The sequence below is a fragment of the Typopeltis vanoorti genome, chromosome 18 (genome assembly GCF_054136105.1).
Source record: "Typopeltis vanoorti isolate ZY-2024b chromosome 18, IOZ_Tvanoo_1.0, whole genome shotgun sequence".
NCBI classification, from domain to species: domain Eukaryota; kingdom Metazoa; phylum Arthropoda; class Arachnida; order Uropygi; family Thelyphonidae; genus Typopeltis; species Typopeltis vanoorti.
This window is the reverse complement of record NC_143566.1, coordinates 28,536,156-28,553,367: the sequence shown is the minus strand read 5'-3', so window position 1 is coordinate 28,553,367 and position 17,212 is coordinate 28,536,156. Positions and strand designations below refer to the sequence as shown.

The window sequence follows — 17,212 nt, the reverse complement described above, 5'->3', positions numbered from 1 at the left end:
ATGTTTCTTAAGCATAGCTTTCAGTCTAAGTTGTAACTCTGTCACCAGTAGGTTATGATCAGAAGCAATATCTGCACTAGGATAGGTTTTTGCATTCTTTATAGAACTTCGAAATCGTTGATTAATTAGTAAGTAATCAATTTGGTTTCTGACTATATTCCCATTATTATCCTGTGGTGATCGCCAAGTATACAATCTTCGAGGTGGTAGCCTAAACCATGTGTTTGTGATTATTAGCTCCTCTTCTTGGCAGAATTGAAAAGACGGTCACCTCTCTCATTTCTTGTGCGCAGTCCATGTTCGCCAACTACATCTCCACTTCTACCTTTCCCAACTTTAGCATTGAAATCACCCATGACTATGTTAATATCATGCTTTTTTGTGTTTTTAATTAGTTCTTTTAATTGATCATAAAATTCTTCAATCTCGGTATCACTCTTGTCAGCAGTAGGGGCATAGACTTGTATAAGATTAACACCTAGTGGTTGTCCTTTCAGTTTTAATAACATCATCCTATCTGAGTAAGGGATGAAGCTCAACAGTGACTTATTGATATATTTGTTTATTATTATTCCAACTCCGTTTTGATGGTTGTTTTCATAACTTCCAGAGTGATACATTGTCATGTCATTGACTTGAGTTTTGCCTGATCCTGGCCACCTAACTTCACTCATTCATAAAATTCCAATTTCAAGTCTTTTCATTTCTTGGATAGCATTTCTTAGCTTACCTGCTTCATACAAGGTTCTGACATTCCAGGTTCCTAGTTTTACTGAGCGCACCATGTTGAGCCCGGGGATTCTTCGCACCCCTGTCCCATTTAAGGGACGCCGGTAACTCGGGGCCATTTGTGTAGATTTGCTCGCCATGGTGGTTAGTCTTGAAAGAGAATAGAGCAGTAGTTTCTCCATTTGCTTTCTGCTTTGCAGTATTACAGACGTACACAATAAACTGTATTGCCATCTGCAATTTTCTAACACACAGTTAACATACATAATAGACTGGGCTTGTAACTTAAGTTGCTTCGGTTATAATCTGTATTTTGGTTTTCGATGATATGTTTTATTTGATTCAGAAACACGTTTTAACCACTTGACTAAAATATTTTTTGCTTCACAACTACTTCGTCTTTTCCACTCCTTTCCCCCTCAATCATTCATACTTATTTTTAACTCTCTCTCTCTCTCTCTCTCTCCATTTTTCTTAAGTCTTCTTGTGAGAATGGCCGATGACATCCTAAACGAGAAATACGTTTTGATACAAAAGGGACGAAATATCTTCCAAATAAATAAATATTAGTTCATGTTTTTATAGAGAACTTAACCGTTGTGTATGGTTAAGTTCTCTATAAAAACATGAACTAATATTTATTTATTTGGAAGATATTTCGTCCCTTTTGTATCAAAACGTATTTCTCGTTTAGGATGTCATCGGCCATTCTCACAAGAAGACTTAAGAAAAATGGAGAGAGAGAGAGAGAGAGAGAGTTAAAAATAAGTATGAATGATTGAGGGGGAAAGGAGTGGAAAAGACGAAGTAGTTGTGAAGCAAAAAATATTTAACCTAACCGTTGTGTATGTGACATGGCTTGCGTGTGATGAATACAATATCTTGAATGCTTAACAACCATCATACCTCCTCCTCCCTCATTCGATAAAGTGCTCCGCTATCAGAAACGGTTGTATTCCTCCAGAGATTTAAATATACCAGCGGTAGCCCAACGTACATTCCTAATAAGCAGTATACTGTGAGAACAGTCAAGATTTAAACAGATGTTTCCTCCCCCCCCCCCCACACACACACCCTGAAGTTATAAGGAATCTAGTGGCGAACTTCGCCTCGCAAATGTCGGGTTTGTCATAGAAAATTCCCAAAGAAATGGTTTCGTGTGGTGTGAATGTAAAACATTGCTTAATGTGGTACTAGAACGACTGCCATGCTACGAAATGGCTTACATAATACATCAATTCCACCCCCCCCTTTTTTTTTTTTTGAGTTATAGAGTACGGCTAGTTTGCTTGTGATAAATATACGCAGACTTGTTAGCCCAAGGAATTTAGTAGCTCGCGCTTTGAATATCAAGTGGAATGAAAGAATGAGACAAAAGGCCTAAATTTTAATAGTGGACTTCTATCATGTCTTCTCGAAGAAATAAAAAATATATATATTTAATTGCAGAATAAATCACCCATAATTCTTCAGCCTATCTGAATAATTCCCTTTCGATATAAGTGATTTTTTAATCCCTTTATTGTATTCGAAGTGGAGTGCCAATATCCGGGAACTCTTACACCAATAATAAGGCACATATTTAGGTACAGAAAAATGAAATCCCGATGGTTAAGAATAAGTGACCAACGCAGCTACTGTCATACATGTGTCTTGTGGAGACACTCACTACCAGTTGAATATCTAGGGGCCTTTGTCAGATTTGTATCATCTTCCCCTTTATCTAATTTGAAACTTAATATTTGAGATCTTAAAATGCTTCTTAAAGAAGATGTGTTAAAGAACTTAATGATAAATTCATTGGCAGACACGTCTGGATTTGGTACCTATAGAATACATGGACGGATTTAAGAAATGTATGTTTCTTAAAGAAGGTAACAAGATAAAAGTAAGTCGTGCCATGTTACTCAACTGACGAAGACGCACCGACAACAGGGAACTACAAGATTAATTGCTCAAGGGTCAAGAAAATTTAAACCTCTTAAGTTGGAGAAAGTTCGTTGACTTTGTAAGAATGCACTGGAATGCCTCTGTGAATATTAACAAGAGAGAGAGAGAGAGTAGAAGACAATTATGTCTGCTACTGTGAAGACGTATTTCCGGTTAGGAACTCTATTCTGTCACAAAACTGCTGACATAGATTCAAATTTGACTGATCCAGCAATAGCATTAATTGCTGTCTTGGCATTTGGGTAGTCGCTTTAAAAAATGGTAGCACAAATTGACGGAAGCACTGACCCCCTCCCCCTACCTTATGAGTGAAACAGAATTGCTTGCAATATCACAAAGAGAAACCTCGTTAATTTTATATTCAAATTTTCGTTTAATTAGTAATTTGCATAAAATACAGCGTACATTAACTTAGCGAATTTATATTGTCCATAAAGAGCTTCCAGAGACATATTCGTGGCAGCAGACTTCAACATGTCAATACATACAAGACTTAAAACAACCAGACAAGCCAAATACTGAAATAAATATTTTCATTTTTCCATATGATAACTACAAAACTTAAATGCACTTTAGCCAGCGCAGACGGTCCTCCATCCATGTAATGCTACAAAATCTGTTTGCTTTATTAAGCCAAAGTGCACATCACGGAAAATAAAAACGGCACATAATGGAATTCCCACCAGATCCTCTAAATCTCATCCAATAAAACGAATTACCATAAAGAGAATGTTATTAACTATTTGCTTTGAATCTCTGAACAGGCAAAGTTACTTTTATTTATGAATATTTTAGATTCTCTCATACCGACAATTCTCCGTAATATCCGACTATTTTTCGGGGTGATTAATGTGGCGAAAGATATCACGTGTGAGCCATCTGGCCTTCCTACTAGAGAAGGATTTGCCACGACGAGCATAATCCATAGGCCATTTTAGAATGGACTCGCCTTCGAACAAATATCATATTTCTTCCAGATTTTTATCTTCGAACAAAACAACCCAATCTATCAGAGAAAGTGGGTGTTCTGTGCCAGCCCGCTTATTGAGGTCGGAATTTATGATCGCGAAAGCGTACGGAAATTTGTATGATAAGGAAACCATAAATTCTTTTCAATGTATGACTTAATCCACGCCATACTTGGTTATGCGTGGCAATTTAAAACAGTAGTTTACTGGTAGAGTTTTCTAAAACATCAAAGCAGGGAGGAGATCGCCGAAGTTCTTTATGAAGCGAAGACATTCGCAAATGGAAATGTTTTTTTGCTGTTTTAAATGGTCCGAATTACTTAATGCTGTATTAAATGTTGATCAAAAGTGCTATACGCGCTTAAATGTTCAAAAGTACTTACTATTTGCATGCTGTCCAAAAAGTACTAAATATCTTCATTAAATGCTCTCCTTAGTTCCGAACATCTGCATGTTTGTATGTTGCCCCAAAGTACTAAATACCTGCTTTGAATGTTGTCCGAAAGTGCTAAATTCAGCACGAAATATTCAAAAGTACTTAATGAAATCTCCCAAAGTATTAAACAGTGTGCTCTTCACAACTACTAAATCTGCATGGAATTTTGTCCAGAAGTACTATATGTTGCATGTGTTACATTAAGTACTTTATATTAAATACATTACAATCCTTTTGCTTAAATGTTATCCAAAAGTACTGAACATTTCTATGTTCTCCAAAAATGCTGAACATTTTTATGTTGGCCAAAAGTACTGAACGTCTTCTATATGTTGTTCAAAAGTACTAAATATCTGCTTTAAATATTATCCAAAAGTACTAAATTCAGCATGAAATTTACAAAAGGTGCTGGATATTAACATCAAATATTGTCTAAAAGTATCGACGTCTACAGCAAATGTTCTATAAGTATTAAATATGCTTTTCAAAAGTACTAAATATCTTCATTAAGTACTTTGGAACAAATGTTGTTCCAGAAGCAATATAGGTTGCATGTTTTGCATTGTAATGTCCTTTTAGTATGATATATTGTTTAGTACTATATATTATACTGTGTGTACATATAGTACGATAGTATAATATAATATTTTATATTAAATACATTACAACCTTTTGCATTAAATGTTATCGAAAATTACTGAACATTTCTATGTTATCCAAAAGTACGAAACAACTTCTGTGGGTTGTTCAAAAGTACTAAATCACCATGAACTATTCAAAAGTACTAGATATTAACATCACATATTGTCTAAAAGTATTAACATCTACAGAAATGTCTAGAAGTATTAAACATGTTCAAAAGTACTGAATATCTTCATTAAATGTTGTCCAAAAGTACTAAAGGCTATGAAATGTTAATGGCCATGAAATATGATCCTACGTTTATATTATCGGTGCGTTTTTCAAGAAATGTTTTTCAGAAGTTCTTCATGTTGCATTAAATCGTGATTTTTGGAATGCAAAATAATAGCCCTGCGCACTCTTTCCTGATATTATGGTTAACGTTTATTGATGTTTGTGTTAAACTGTTTTTAGAGAAACACAAGATAACGTGCGCTGTTCAAAACCCTCAGCGTGGCCTGTTTATTGTTCCGCATTGTGTCTGATTGGTGTATGGAATATGTCTAACGAACCCCACAACAACTAAAACGCCTCAAGATTAACCAGAACTGACAAGTAAGATTAACCAAGAAGCGATCAATCTTAGTTTTATGTTTTGATAAAAATAGGAATTTAACGAAATATCATTGCGTAGGCTCTTTTAAAACTATTGAACTTGAAGAGCTTTACGACTTAAAATCCCACCCCTCCGATGAGTTATGCACACCTCTATAAATGTTGGATATGTTATGCTGTTTCGTTTTTGTTTTCAATTTTAGTTGAGTATTTCAATTTGCGTGCTTCCGCTTTGAGAACGAGAATATAACCATCAGGATGCTTTTTTATATTTGTGTGTTTTCGAGTCCTGATGTTTCTTAGATGATAGATGAAAAATGGGCTTCTATATCCACGACCGGCGTACAGGAAATAGAACATCGTAAACTTCCCTCGAATCCAAGCTTGGCACGGTGTGCAGAATCGGCGCTCCAGGTCGTCTGTGATAGGATATTTGGCGATGATCCAGCATACAGACGACGCAGGCCTATACGGGGAACTTGTAGGACGAGTTGATTACTTTGTGTGGGTCAATACATTACTTCTGTTCCTAGGAGTGGGGGGTTAAGGGTAACCGCGTCTCCTTTAAGCGATTTTTAAAATGAAGGTTTAAGTGAGAGAACGAATTAATTGACGAAGAAAAGAACGAACGGACACCTCACTCATTTGCTCATAGCTGTGCGCTACTTACCCATTCAGACACAATCAATACCTATCCAGAGAGGCAGCAGAAATACCCGGATGACGTAAAGACAATCACCAAAGATGGGAGGAGATTTCAAACTCCCCTCTCCCACCCTGTCTCTTTTCGTAACTATTTGTCCGTCACTCCCTGCGATAGAACATACCGCATGCTTGTACGAGAGGCCAAATATTTGGTGTGTGACGACAGGGGAAGACTCGCATGTGCGTGCGTGTGTATGTCTCATATCTTCCCCAAAGTAGCTGGCTAAAGACGCCTAACTATTTTGGGCGCGAGGTGGTTCCATCGGGGGTGGGTGGGGAGAAAGGGAGTCTCACTTTGTCTCCGTTTCCTCGGTTGTCAAACTCTTTATATGACATTGAGAGGTCATGTGACTTTTCACTGTCTCCTAGAATCCGAGAGAGGCCTAAATGGCCCTGTGACGTGGAACTGGGAGGATGCTTTGTCCCAGTGATGCGATTTGGATTTTTTTTTCTTTCGTTTCCTCCACTCTACTACAGCTACACCTAGTGTTGCCAGAGAGTTCCCTGTTTGCGTCTGTCAGAAAACAGCGACTGCGGAGAGAGGGAAAAAAAAGTATCTGTTAACCCCTCTCAGTGAGTGGCGTCATCGCGGGTAAGTCGGAAAGCACGCGGCATCCGCATTTTTGGATGTTTTCTCCATTCAACTGAGGGCGGCGCGCGTTTGTATTTGGCGTTCCTTTTCCCCCCACCTCGCGAAGTGGCGGCAATGTGACTCCGCGCGGGTCTGCTGCGCACCGTGTTAACCCTGGCACGAGGAGACCTTCGTTCGTTTCGAGTTGCGGTCACTGAGAATTGTGGATGTTCACGGAAGGGATGGATGAGGAGGTTCTGATCCCTTAGGTGTGTCGTGTGTTTTGCCGTGCGCGTTCCGTATGTGTCCGACTAGCTGTCGGGCGAGTTGGTATCTACTATAGCAACCTGCTTTCGTCTGTACAGTGTCCTTTGCGCCGAAGAAAGCTTCACCCCCCCGATCAAATCCCTTACAGATTACTACTCCAGCAATGTGCTTACATCTTTCGTTATCGTCGACAAGTTCTGTGTGTCTGCTAAGCCTAACTTCCATTCGATACTAAGGGATGTCAGCGTTTTCTTTGTACCGACTGGTTGATAGCGATTGTTCCCTGTCCTGTCTGGTCAGGTTGAGAGGTGCGGTGCTTTATATTACCAGGAGACTCTTTTTGCTAACGGAATATCCTTCGTAGGGAGAACTTTATGATTTCGACGGTGACAAAGGTCACGCATCCTAAATGGTTCTTCCAAGGTTTCTTTTCATCCAAGGTAAGTTCAAATTTCGTTTATGATGCGAGTCGTTGGATGTTAACGATTTTTTTAATTTTTTTTAAAAGTTTCAAATAAAAAAATTTATAAATTAAGGAAATTAAAAAACTAAAATTCCTATAATGCATTCAGCTGCAAGTCATTTTCTGGGTGGGTGGTTTCCCTAGACGTAGCTTACGTGATTTTATTGACCAAAAATTATTAAAAATGAACAGTCACCTTTCATGGTCGAATGGCAGACTATTTGAAGCACATTAAAGGCGATAGTAATTCTTTTTATTGGTTCGTACTCTTCAGAAGTATTTTAAAATGATTTGACGTCAACGTGGCTAAGCCATCTTTGCAATCTATTGATCTTTATTGGTTCGTTTGTGTCACAAGTTTCATTGATAATAGCAACGTTGCTTCTAGAATGGGAGGTAAACAAATTATAGCCAAATATCGCCTGTACGTGGGAGCACAGTTGGAGACAAAAGAGTGTGTGTGTGTGTGGGGGGGGTATCGTTCTAGGTTTTACATACTGTACCTTAATCTTTGTTTGGATACAACTGGTAACTCGAACAAGTATCGATGGACAACTTCGACGTTTAAAATACCATTCGAGTGAACTCCATTTAGTTGACAGAAGACCTTGAAATTTATATTCAAAAATGTCTAAAAACAGCATGTAAAACATGCGAGTCACGTGAACAGAGATCGGAAAGGGCTATATTTAAATATCCTTTTTGAGTAGAGAGGGGACTTGATGACAAGGGTTCGTGTCTGCTAGTTTGTAAGTGGCTTTCCCTGCCAACGAGTACCAAATATACTTTGTCGGAGTTTGTGTTGGACTGTCTCGGATGCTTGTAGAATAACTGCACTGTTATGCGCAACCGCAGCAGAAAAATGGCCTTCTGGGATTAGTGAACGGTAGCCGAAAACATGTTCTCTGAGTGAGTTAATGATATTGCTTTGCATGTCCGTTTGTATTTGAAATGGATACAAACGTGTGATGTGCTGCTGTATGATTCCATTCTACAATGATGAATCTTCAAGGCCGAACTTGACAGGCGTTGTCAACATCACCGTTTGAAGAAACATGATTGTAACTGTAATTACACCGTTTTGTATTTGTTCGGATTCTAACTATTCGAATTGATTTTTTTTGAATCCATGCAAACCCGTGTTTCTTAGTAATATTTTTTAAGACCAACTATCATGCCATTCTTAAAGTTATTCACCTAGAAATTAATGACTGTTATAGAAAGATCTGCCTGGAATATTCTACACGAATGAGTGATGCAGTTGTCAATGGATTTTGACTGAATTGAATCCAAGTCGGATTGATGCTAAAATTCCAAATTACAGTTCTCAACTGAAACACTGCATATCTTTTCATTTTTTGTATATATATTCTCTCTCTCTCTCTCTCCCTCCCTCCCGCCCTCCCGCCCACTCATATTACCACATTTTAATTATTCTATTTTAAGACATGGATCTTCCACAAATTACATAATTTTCAAGAACACTTATCGTTTCTTTTACAGCTCATAATTTCGTTATCCCAAAATTCAGATCAAGGATTTCTACAGGCATAGAATGGACAACTTTTTAGAGATCTTATGTCGTAAAATTCTTTTTAGACGACTTCGGATAAGATTCTCAAAGTCAATTCACTAATATCAGTTACAAAGTACTTCGAAATCATTTTTACCATATAAGCTAATGGCAATTAATGACCTAAAGGCAACTAGAAGAATTTTGGAGGTTACCAGGATTATCAGAGAATCGAAAGTTTCTTTTTCTTTTTTTTTTTCTTCTATTTAATGTAGAATTACTTAATTCTATAGAGAACAACGTTCATTATTTTGTTGATAATAAAAATGTTGCCCGCTGAAAGGTCTTATGACTACAGTTCATTGTATAATTACCAGCTATTTAGTGGTGCGAAAATTACCAGAGTTTTCCATTAGTTGAAACAACATGCAAAATCTTAAGCTGTATGCAAATAGTCTTGTGGGCTGTTTCAATTAACATGCATATGCTCTTCTGGCCGCTATTATTTGAGATTTAACAGCGACTTTTTTTACGCTTTAGAATGCTATTAAATGTTTTTTGTGTACTACACTGGATTATCCTTCTTGTAGAACAGTTTTTTTTTTTTTGCTTATTTTTTTGTTGGCAGGACATTACCATAATAAATCTTCTCTGGTTCAATTAAGGTGTGTAAACAGGTTTTGTTTATAAGTAAGTTTCTCACGAAATGAGGGAAAAAACTTTGCTGTACAAACAGTTAATTTAAATACAGTTTTATAAATGAATGAAAAGATGAAATAAGGGAAGAAACATTGGTATGAAAAATTTGCATTAAGTTTAATAGTTCCATTAATTTGACACGCAAAGTTGTCTAAGTATTAACAGAAAGAAAAAACGTTACTGTTAATTAGCTGTTTCAGTTGTTTTTCATTTACAATCAGTATTGTTACGTCAGATAACAATTGCAGCATTTAATATTAGTGACATCACAATGAACGTTGGAAATATTAACAAATCTTGTCAGTATCCATTCTGCAATATTTTTTTTTATTATTGTACCATAGCGCCATCTGCCGGTAATCTTGACACTACTATCTTGAAGTTCTCTGGTGTTATACAAATGATGCCGATTTACGGTACAATGTCATTTTCACCCATGATAGAGCCGTATCGTTGACAGTCCGACTCATAAATTGCCGCTGTCATTGTGACAGAGTATGTAGGAGAGCCTTAGCAACACCAATAGATTAATCTTTGTCTACAATATGACGAAAGGATATTTCTTTTTTTTCCCTTCTTCTCAAGATGGCTCGCGTGCATGCAGGTGCCCCAATCGAGACTGTTGAACTCAGTCTATTTCTTGACTTTCTTCATCCATCATCCGCCTCCAAGTTTGTTTTGCGTTCCCTCATTTCCCCAAAGGTGCCAACTCTGAGGCCAGCTCTGGTTGCGCCTTGATGTTGTTTGCAGGCTAACTTCCAGTGTTTAGCTATTTTTCTGTGTTGCGTCATATTGTTAGCGACTGTGTTCTTGATTCTCTGAGGTCCTTCCAAAAAGCCTTCAGGATTACTTGTATAAATGATAGTAGCAGTAGCTCTAGAGATGAAGGGTTACTCACCGATTCGTCTGTATGTCGCGATGCGTTCGGGGTGTTCAGCTTAATAAGCAGGTTGAACACGATCCACCGGTGAGTCACGAAGCCATCCCATTCATTAAATTATAACACTCCGATGATTCAAGAATTGGGAATAGAATGTTGATTCTCATTATACACCATGCAAAAGAATACTTTTTTTTTTTTTTTGTAAATATTACTCTAATTGGAAATAACTTAAACAATTAAACGCATTTTCGTCTGTTGAGAATTTGATTGGCTGTGAACACAAATCTAAAGTAAAACATTACCAAGGCAACTAGCGGGCAATTAATTCTCTACCAATGAGAAGGCAAAGCGATATTGATGTGATATTTTTTAATAAAGCATTTTAATGAATGTGTTGCTTATTGATGGTAAACTTGTTTTCTTGTTGGTGTCCAGAGTGCATTTCGTATTGAGGATTCAAGTACTGTTACACAAATAAAATATGCTGGTCCATTATGACATAACAATATTAAAAACATGTTATGATGTAATAATACTACAAATGCGCAGTCATATGATCAAAATGTGATTTAGCCTTGCCTGAGCTAATATACTGTTACATTTAAGTTTAAATTACCAATTTTAATGTGGTATCTCTTCTCAAGCTCAAGATGAACAGGATTTAGTAAACCAACCAAGTTTTGAGTAAGACTGATTTTGTGTGTTTCATTCCTAAATCAAAGTAATACGAGAGTGCATTTCCTGAGTTTTTTTTTTTTTTTTTTTTTAAATATACACGTCCTTGTACATCAACAACAATTACTTCTTGAATGCCGGGTCATTAATCAGACTGCTTGCAGAACCATTCAGCAATACCTTCGCATTGCAGTCCGTCAGTCGGGCTCATAAGCACGCAGAAATTTTCCCTTACCGAAAAATAACAAACCAGCCAGTAATAGTCACAAAATTAACAACAATAAAGTGTCTCATCACAGTCTTTGTTCCTTAAGCTGCAATCCAACAAACAGTTTGAAGTTGTTTCACAATGATCTTTTACAGCAGGTCATAACTGGGTTCAGCCAAATCGAGTATTCCGATGCTTCCCCAGATTTAGTCATCCAGACGTATTCTCTTCATCCGGGTGAAAATCATCTTGAAGGCTAACGATTTCGTAATCGCCGATGTACAGTTGATTACAACATAGCCGCTGAAAGAAGTCTTCAGCAGTCCCGTATTACTTAAAACACAAAGCTACAACACTCCAATTTATTTCCTTCTTACATATTGACCTCTATTCTGAATCCTAATGCTCTTTGAGTTTATTATACGTTTAGAGTTATATTTTTATTAGGCTAATCTAATCCAAATGCTCTGAGAGTAGCAACAGACACGTGTCGGGCACTTTCGCACATGTTATCCGATTATAAAACAACACGATTAGTAATGTCATTAATAATTTGATAACACTTCCGCCATGAAGGTAGACTCATTAATTTTACTCTTTTGTTGCTAACTAGTCCCTTGCTCACTCCACCCACGCGTCCTAGTCAGCTGTAGCTTGTACATGTAAATTCTTTCTCCCCCCCCCCACACACACATGGTGTGGAATTTAAAAAGGACAACACGCAGTCCAGTAGCACTTTTAAAGAATGCAAGTCACAGCATTGAATAAACGGTGAATGACGTAACAGATTGTTATTGCTACCTCCACATAGCGGAGGAACTTTGTACTAAGTGTAGTAGTGTCCGTTTGGAATTTTTTTTTTTTTTTTTTAATTACTGCTCATAATTTAATTATTCTTCCGTAGCTATTTTCTCTCCTTGATTTTATACATGGGAACAATTGCAGTTCCATTTCGATCTTCAACCGTTTTCAGTGTATCTTTGCTAGAAATAACACTGATCAACAAAGATTTTATAACCAGGACCTAAACGGGTGGATTCTCATATTTTACTGCGTATATTTCAAAAAAGTGGTATTTTCTTACTTTTTCCCCCTTCCAACATGTTACGGTCTTGGTTACGTATACTAAACATAAGTAGTGGCTTAGTGATTAAAAAAAAAAAAAAAAAAAAAACCTTGTAAGAAGAATATGAATACCCAAAATTCAAATACTTGAATATGATTACTATATTTATAATAAGTAAGAAAATAATAAAAAATATTAAAAATACACACAGCTTCTTATAACTATATTATTTTGTAAGCTCTTGGAAGAATTCAACAGTAGTCTCCAAACATTCCAATTTTCATCGGTATTGTTGCTTCATTCCCATGATGCTCTGTTCGTCACTCACCGTCGAAATAATCAAGGACAGAAGTTCATGTTCCTTTTGGCGCCAATATTGTGTTCCTTTGTGGATCAAGGTTGTCCATCATTTTTTCAAGGTTTTTGAAACTTTATTTTTTTTTTAAATACCATCTATGTCATGGTAGTAATGAGTGTCATGATTTGTCTCCAAGATGAAGCTAGGATTTTGTTTTTAAACATAGGAAATATTTCATTCCGGGAGTCTAATAAGTTCCGCTGCTAAAAATGACATAAGCACTTGTTCATAGATTGCTGTTTTAGATAAATTCACATCGCTAATACGATCACTTATTTGCTACAGTTGAGGCACAAGTTTGCTGACAATTTCATCAATGTTGTCATCTGGTGATTATGATTACATGCACATCAGCACCGGAAGCAGAAGTTCATGTTCCGTTACCCCAAAGGTAACGTTTTGGTGTTTCGATACGGTTTCTGGACTATGCAAAAATTAATAACAATATAAAATTGATAAAAATGGAAAAAAAAATCCTTAGACAACCCACAGTACAAAATGTGCTGTAAGTTTATTAATAACCTTCGGTGAGTGGCAACTACACGAAAAAACAAATAAATAAAAAAAAATAATAATCCGACTTAAATACGTGATTCTTTTGGTTGTCTCCAGTACCATAGAAGTTGCTGTCCTTTTTTTTTGAATCCAGCAAGTCAAAGTAATTTCAGAAGGCACGAAGATCCCACCCCTTCCATTACACACCCAAAGTAATCCAAGTATGTACTCCTTACTTGGCTCGATGCTACATCGCTTCATGTTTGTACATGAAAACAGTTTTCTTGTTTTAAATGTGATGGAACAATAAATCAAAGCATTGATAATTACAAAAGCGTCTGAATATAAACGAGCACTAGAAACAAACTCAGTTTTATGTTACTGAAGTCATTGAGTTAAAAGTTGCTAGCGTGTTCAACCCATGCCTTTTTCCCATTGTCTTTTAACCACAACAAAGAGACAAAAATTTATTTTTAATATTAAAACTAATTCGTTATTAAAATATATTTAAGAAATCTATGAAAAGAATGTGTATCTATATAAAAAAATTCTTATTTGATGCCTTGCAGGTTTTAATTAAGCACCTCAAAATACATTAGGATCGCTCGAGTAATTTCAGTTACAAAGGTGTAACTGGTATGACCTCTGAAGTTTTGATTATGCATTGAATGACTTAGCATCGCAGTAGTTAAATTGCAATTTCCGAAGAAGTAGTAAATTAGTGAGTCTGAACGTTGAACCAAAAAATTATCGTGATTGTAGTTCAAGCAGGTTTTTAGCAGCGGTCGCAATACAATTATTTACACTGCGGATGACAGGACTCGGCTTAATGCCACGAATAGGATTTGCTTCTACATAAACAAACAGAAACCCATTAATGACACACATCATCCACTCATCTGTTAACTTGAAATAACCCTACCCCCCTTTCCCCCCCTCTCGACCATCTGTTATGGACTGGGAACAATATTTGTTCTTCTGAAGCCACCCTTTATTATTTTGTGGGGTTACTTCACTGCTTCTCCTTTTGCTTGCTTCGTATAAAATTTTATGTGAATCCCACCCAAGTAAGGTTGTAAACCTCTGATATATTTAGTATACCGAGGGTGGGCTAAGTGTTAAATAACCCAGAAACGCCGAGAGATCAAACAAGGGACTTTTTAACAAGCCGCTGCCATATACAAAGTGGTGATTTTACAATGGGCAATGAAACGATGGATTTATTCCTTCTGTCTTTCCTAGGCCTGGTATTGTTTGTGTGTTTAAAAAAAAAAAAAAAAAAATCAGCTTGTCCAATTCTCCCCAACCGTTGTTGTTAGTTAATATAATAAATAGAATTAAAATAAAAGAAATAAATATTAAACAGAAAATATTATACCTTTTTAATAAAAATTTAGACGAAAACTAAACTAGATAGTTAATCCTTTTTTTTTTGATCATTAGCTTTTATTTTTTTTTGCATATATATAGAAATATTATATTTTCTATATAGCTGTGCGAACATTAGAAAATAATATATTTTCTAATGTTCGCCCAGCTGCAGACAATTTTCTCAGATAACTTTCTTCATCAAAATTTGTCACTCTTTCACACGAGTTTGAAAATATTTTTTATAGAATCGCATCCGCCATACGCTCTCGTTTTTGATATTCCTAACAGAGACATTTATATTATAGGTGTGGACTCGCTCCTTTTCAAATGCTGTCTGTCTCTCATTATTATAGAATTCTTGTTTTCGAAAATACTATAATAATAATAAAAAAAATCCTTCCTAACTGCAGTACTCTTCTGTATATTAAGCAGTCATTGCAGCTTCAAATTGCTCTAGATAATAGAATATTTTTGCTTGCTTGATTGCTAAAGACAAATATGACATACAGTGGCGAACAAATTAATTCGAACAAATCAAATTTTTGCAAAGTTTTCGGTTTTGGTTTCATGATAATTTTGGGTTGATTGCTGTGTTTTAATTATCTCTAAGATGTTTATTAATAGTGTGAACTAGTTGACATTCGTAGTTTTATTCATTTTGTTTAGCCATAAAATGGACACATCTCCAAGAAAGCGTTCAAAAATATGTAATCGTTCTCAGCACACATCCATGACTCAAAGACAAATTGCCAGTGAGTGTGGTGTTGGTTTGGATACAGTTAATGCGATTTTAAAGAGGTTTAGGGGGACATGTACCTTTTTTTTTTTTACTCCCGACAGAAAAGGAAAACTACACTTAATCAAGATAGTTACGAAAAGCAAAGCAAAGCGAATCTAATATTGTCTGTTGTAGACTTAAATCGAGACTTGGCAGCTATTGAGATTAATGTTTCTGACGTGACAGTCCGTCGAAGATTGGTAAAAGTAGGACGGACTTCCCACAGACCAAAAAAAAAAAAAACTATTGACGAAGGCTATGCAGAAAAAGAGGCTCCAGTGGGGAAAGGTATACAAAGATTGGACTGTTGAGAAGTGGAAAAAGATCATGTTCTCAAATGAGAGCGAGTACCCTATGTTCACAAATCAGTGGCTGAGAAGACTTCTCCCACCCACCTTCAACAAGGTCCTAAACACCCAACAAAAAAGATGTTCTGGAGTTGTTTTGCACATGACGGTCCAGGATCACTTTTGCCTGTTGTCGGTATGATGAAAAGTGATCAAGACATAAAAATATTGGAGAAAAGAGTGGTCCACAGAACTAGAAAAACAAAGAACTCATCATCCAACAGGATCTCACTCCATGCTACACTTAAAAAAAAAGAAAGAGTTCCTCAAAAATTACAACATCCAACTGCTTCAGTGGCCAGGTAACTCTCCTGTTTTAAGCTAATAGAAAAATTTTGGGCTACAGTGAAAAAGAGTCTTGGAAAATTGAATTGTAATACAAAGCATAACTTTATACAATCCATTATAAAAGTATTTCGAGATGCAGAAATAAGAAAAATGTGTTGTACTTTGGTAGATTCCATGCATAAGAGAATTAATGAACTTACTAGGAATAGAGGAGCACTTATAACGTAAAGTTGGAGTTTAATTTTTTTACTTATTTTCTTGCGAAATTAAACATTTTCTTTAAAATATGTATTCATATTAATTTATTCGCTACTGTACATCTGTAACTAATCAAAAAATAAGCTAACCCCTTTTATTCCCGTATAAGGAATAGGCGAGGCTGATTGGGCAGGGCTATCACTAAGTTAATCGCCATCTGTAAACCAGGCTGTAGACAAGGCTCTTTCTGCCTCCATGGTAACAGTACGTTCTGATTGCGTATACCGGGTGGCAGATCAGTCACTTCCCCCCCCCCCCTCATTTGGCTGCTGCACAGACAACTGGAGTTTTTTCCACTCATCTTAAGCTGATCGCATTTATCTCTGACTTGATTTCTTTATATTTCATTTATTTTGTACATACGTAAAATAATTGTCCTACCTTTACCATTTAAGGCCTCCAGTGTGCATTGTCGACATATCCGAGTCAATTATTTTATTTATTTTTTTTTTTTTTTGGGAATGTTACTAACTGCTCTTCCGAAAAAATCTATGGGTGTTATTTTAAATCTAAGAAATGATTCTTTTAAATGTTTGATATTTCCTTATTCCAAATCAAGTGTCGCCCTCTGGTAGGCTTCAGTTGTAAACTCCTATTGATCTTTGTATACATTCGTAACATACTTTGCTTATTTCCATTTTATAAGTATTTTTCTGGTAATTTAATATTTTTTCTGTGAAAACAACTTTCACACAAATTGTTTGCTGTTTTACAGAAGGGTTACGAATGGGAATTCAACATTTGTCAATGTTGTTTCCAAGGTAACAGGCTCCTTCTGTTTATAGCAAGATATTCACCGCTTTTATGAAATAACTTGCCAGCCGAACGTTTTTCTTCCCCCCCCTTCCAATACCCCCCACTTTATGTTCATTGTCTGCAGGATATCAGATATGTATTACTTCTTCAAACAAAACGGAATATTTTTTCTTCTCTTATCTCCAATAATCC

The 17,212-nt window shown here is 36.3% G+C and overlaps 1 protein-coding gene across 2 annotated transcripts in view; it reads left to right on the top strand.

Moving 5' to 3' along the window:
- Positions 1 to 6,334: 6,334 nt before the first annotated feature.
- The window catches only part of LOC150096571 (uncharacterized), a 121,252-nt gene continuing 110,374 nt past the window's right edge, over positions 6,335 to 17,212 (top strand). For both annotated transcript variants that reach the window (XM_090408387.1, XM_090408386.1), the window contains exon 1: positions 6,335 to 7,302. In XM_090408387.1, the coding sequence (XP_090264513.1) occupies positions 7,272 to 7,302 (31 nt within the window). In that variant the 5' untranslated portion in view covers positions 6,335 to 7,271. The remainder of the gene's footprint in view (positions 7,303 to 17,212) is intronic.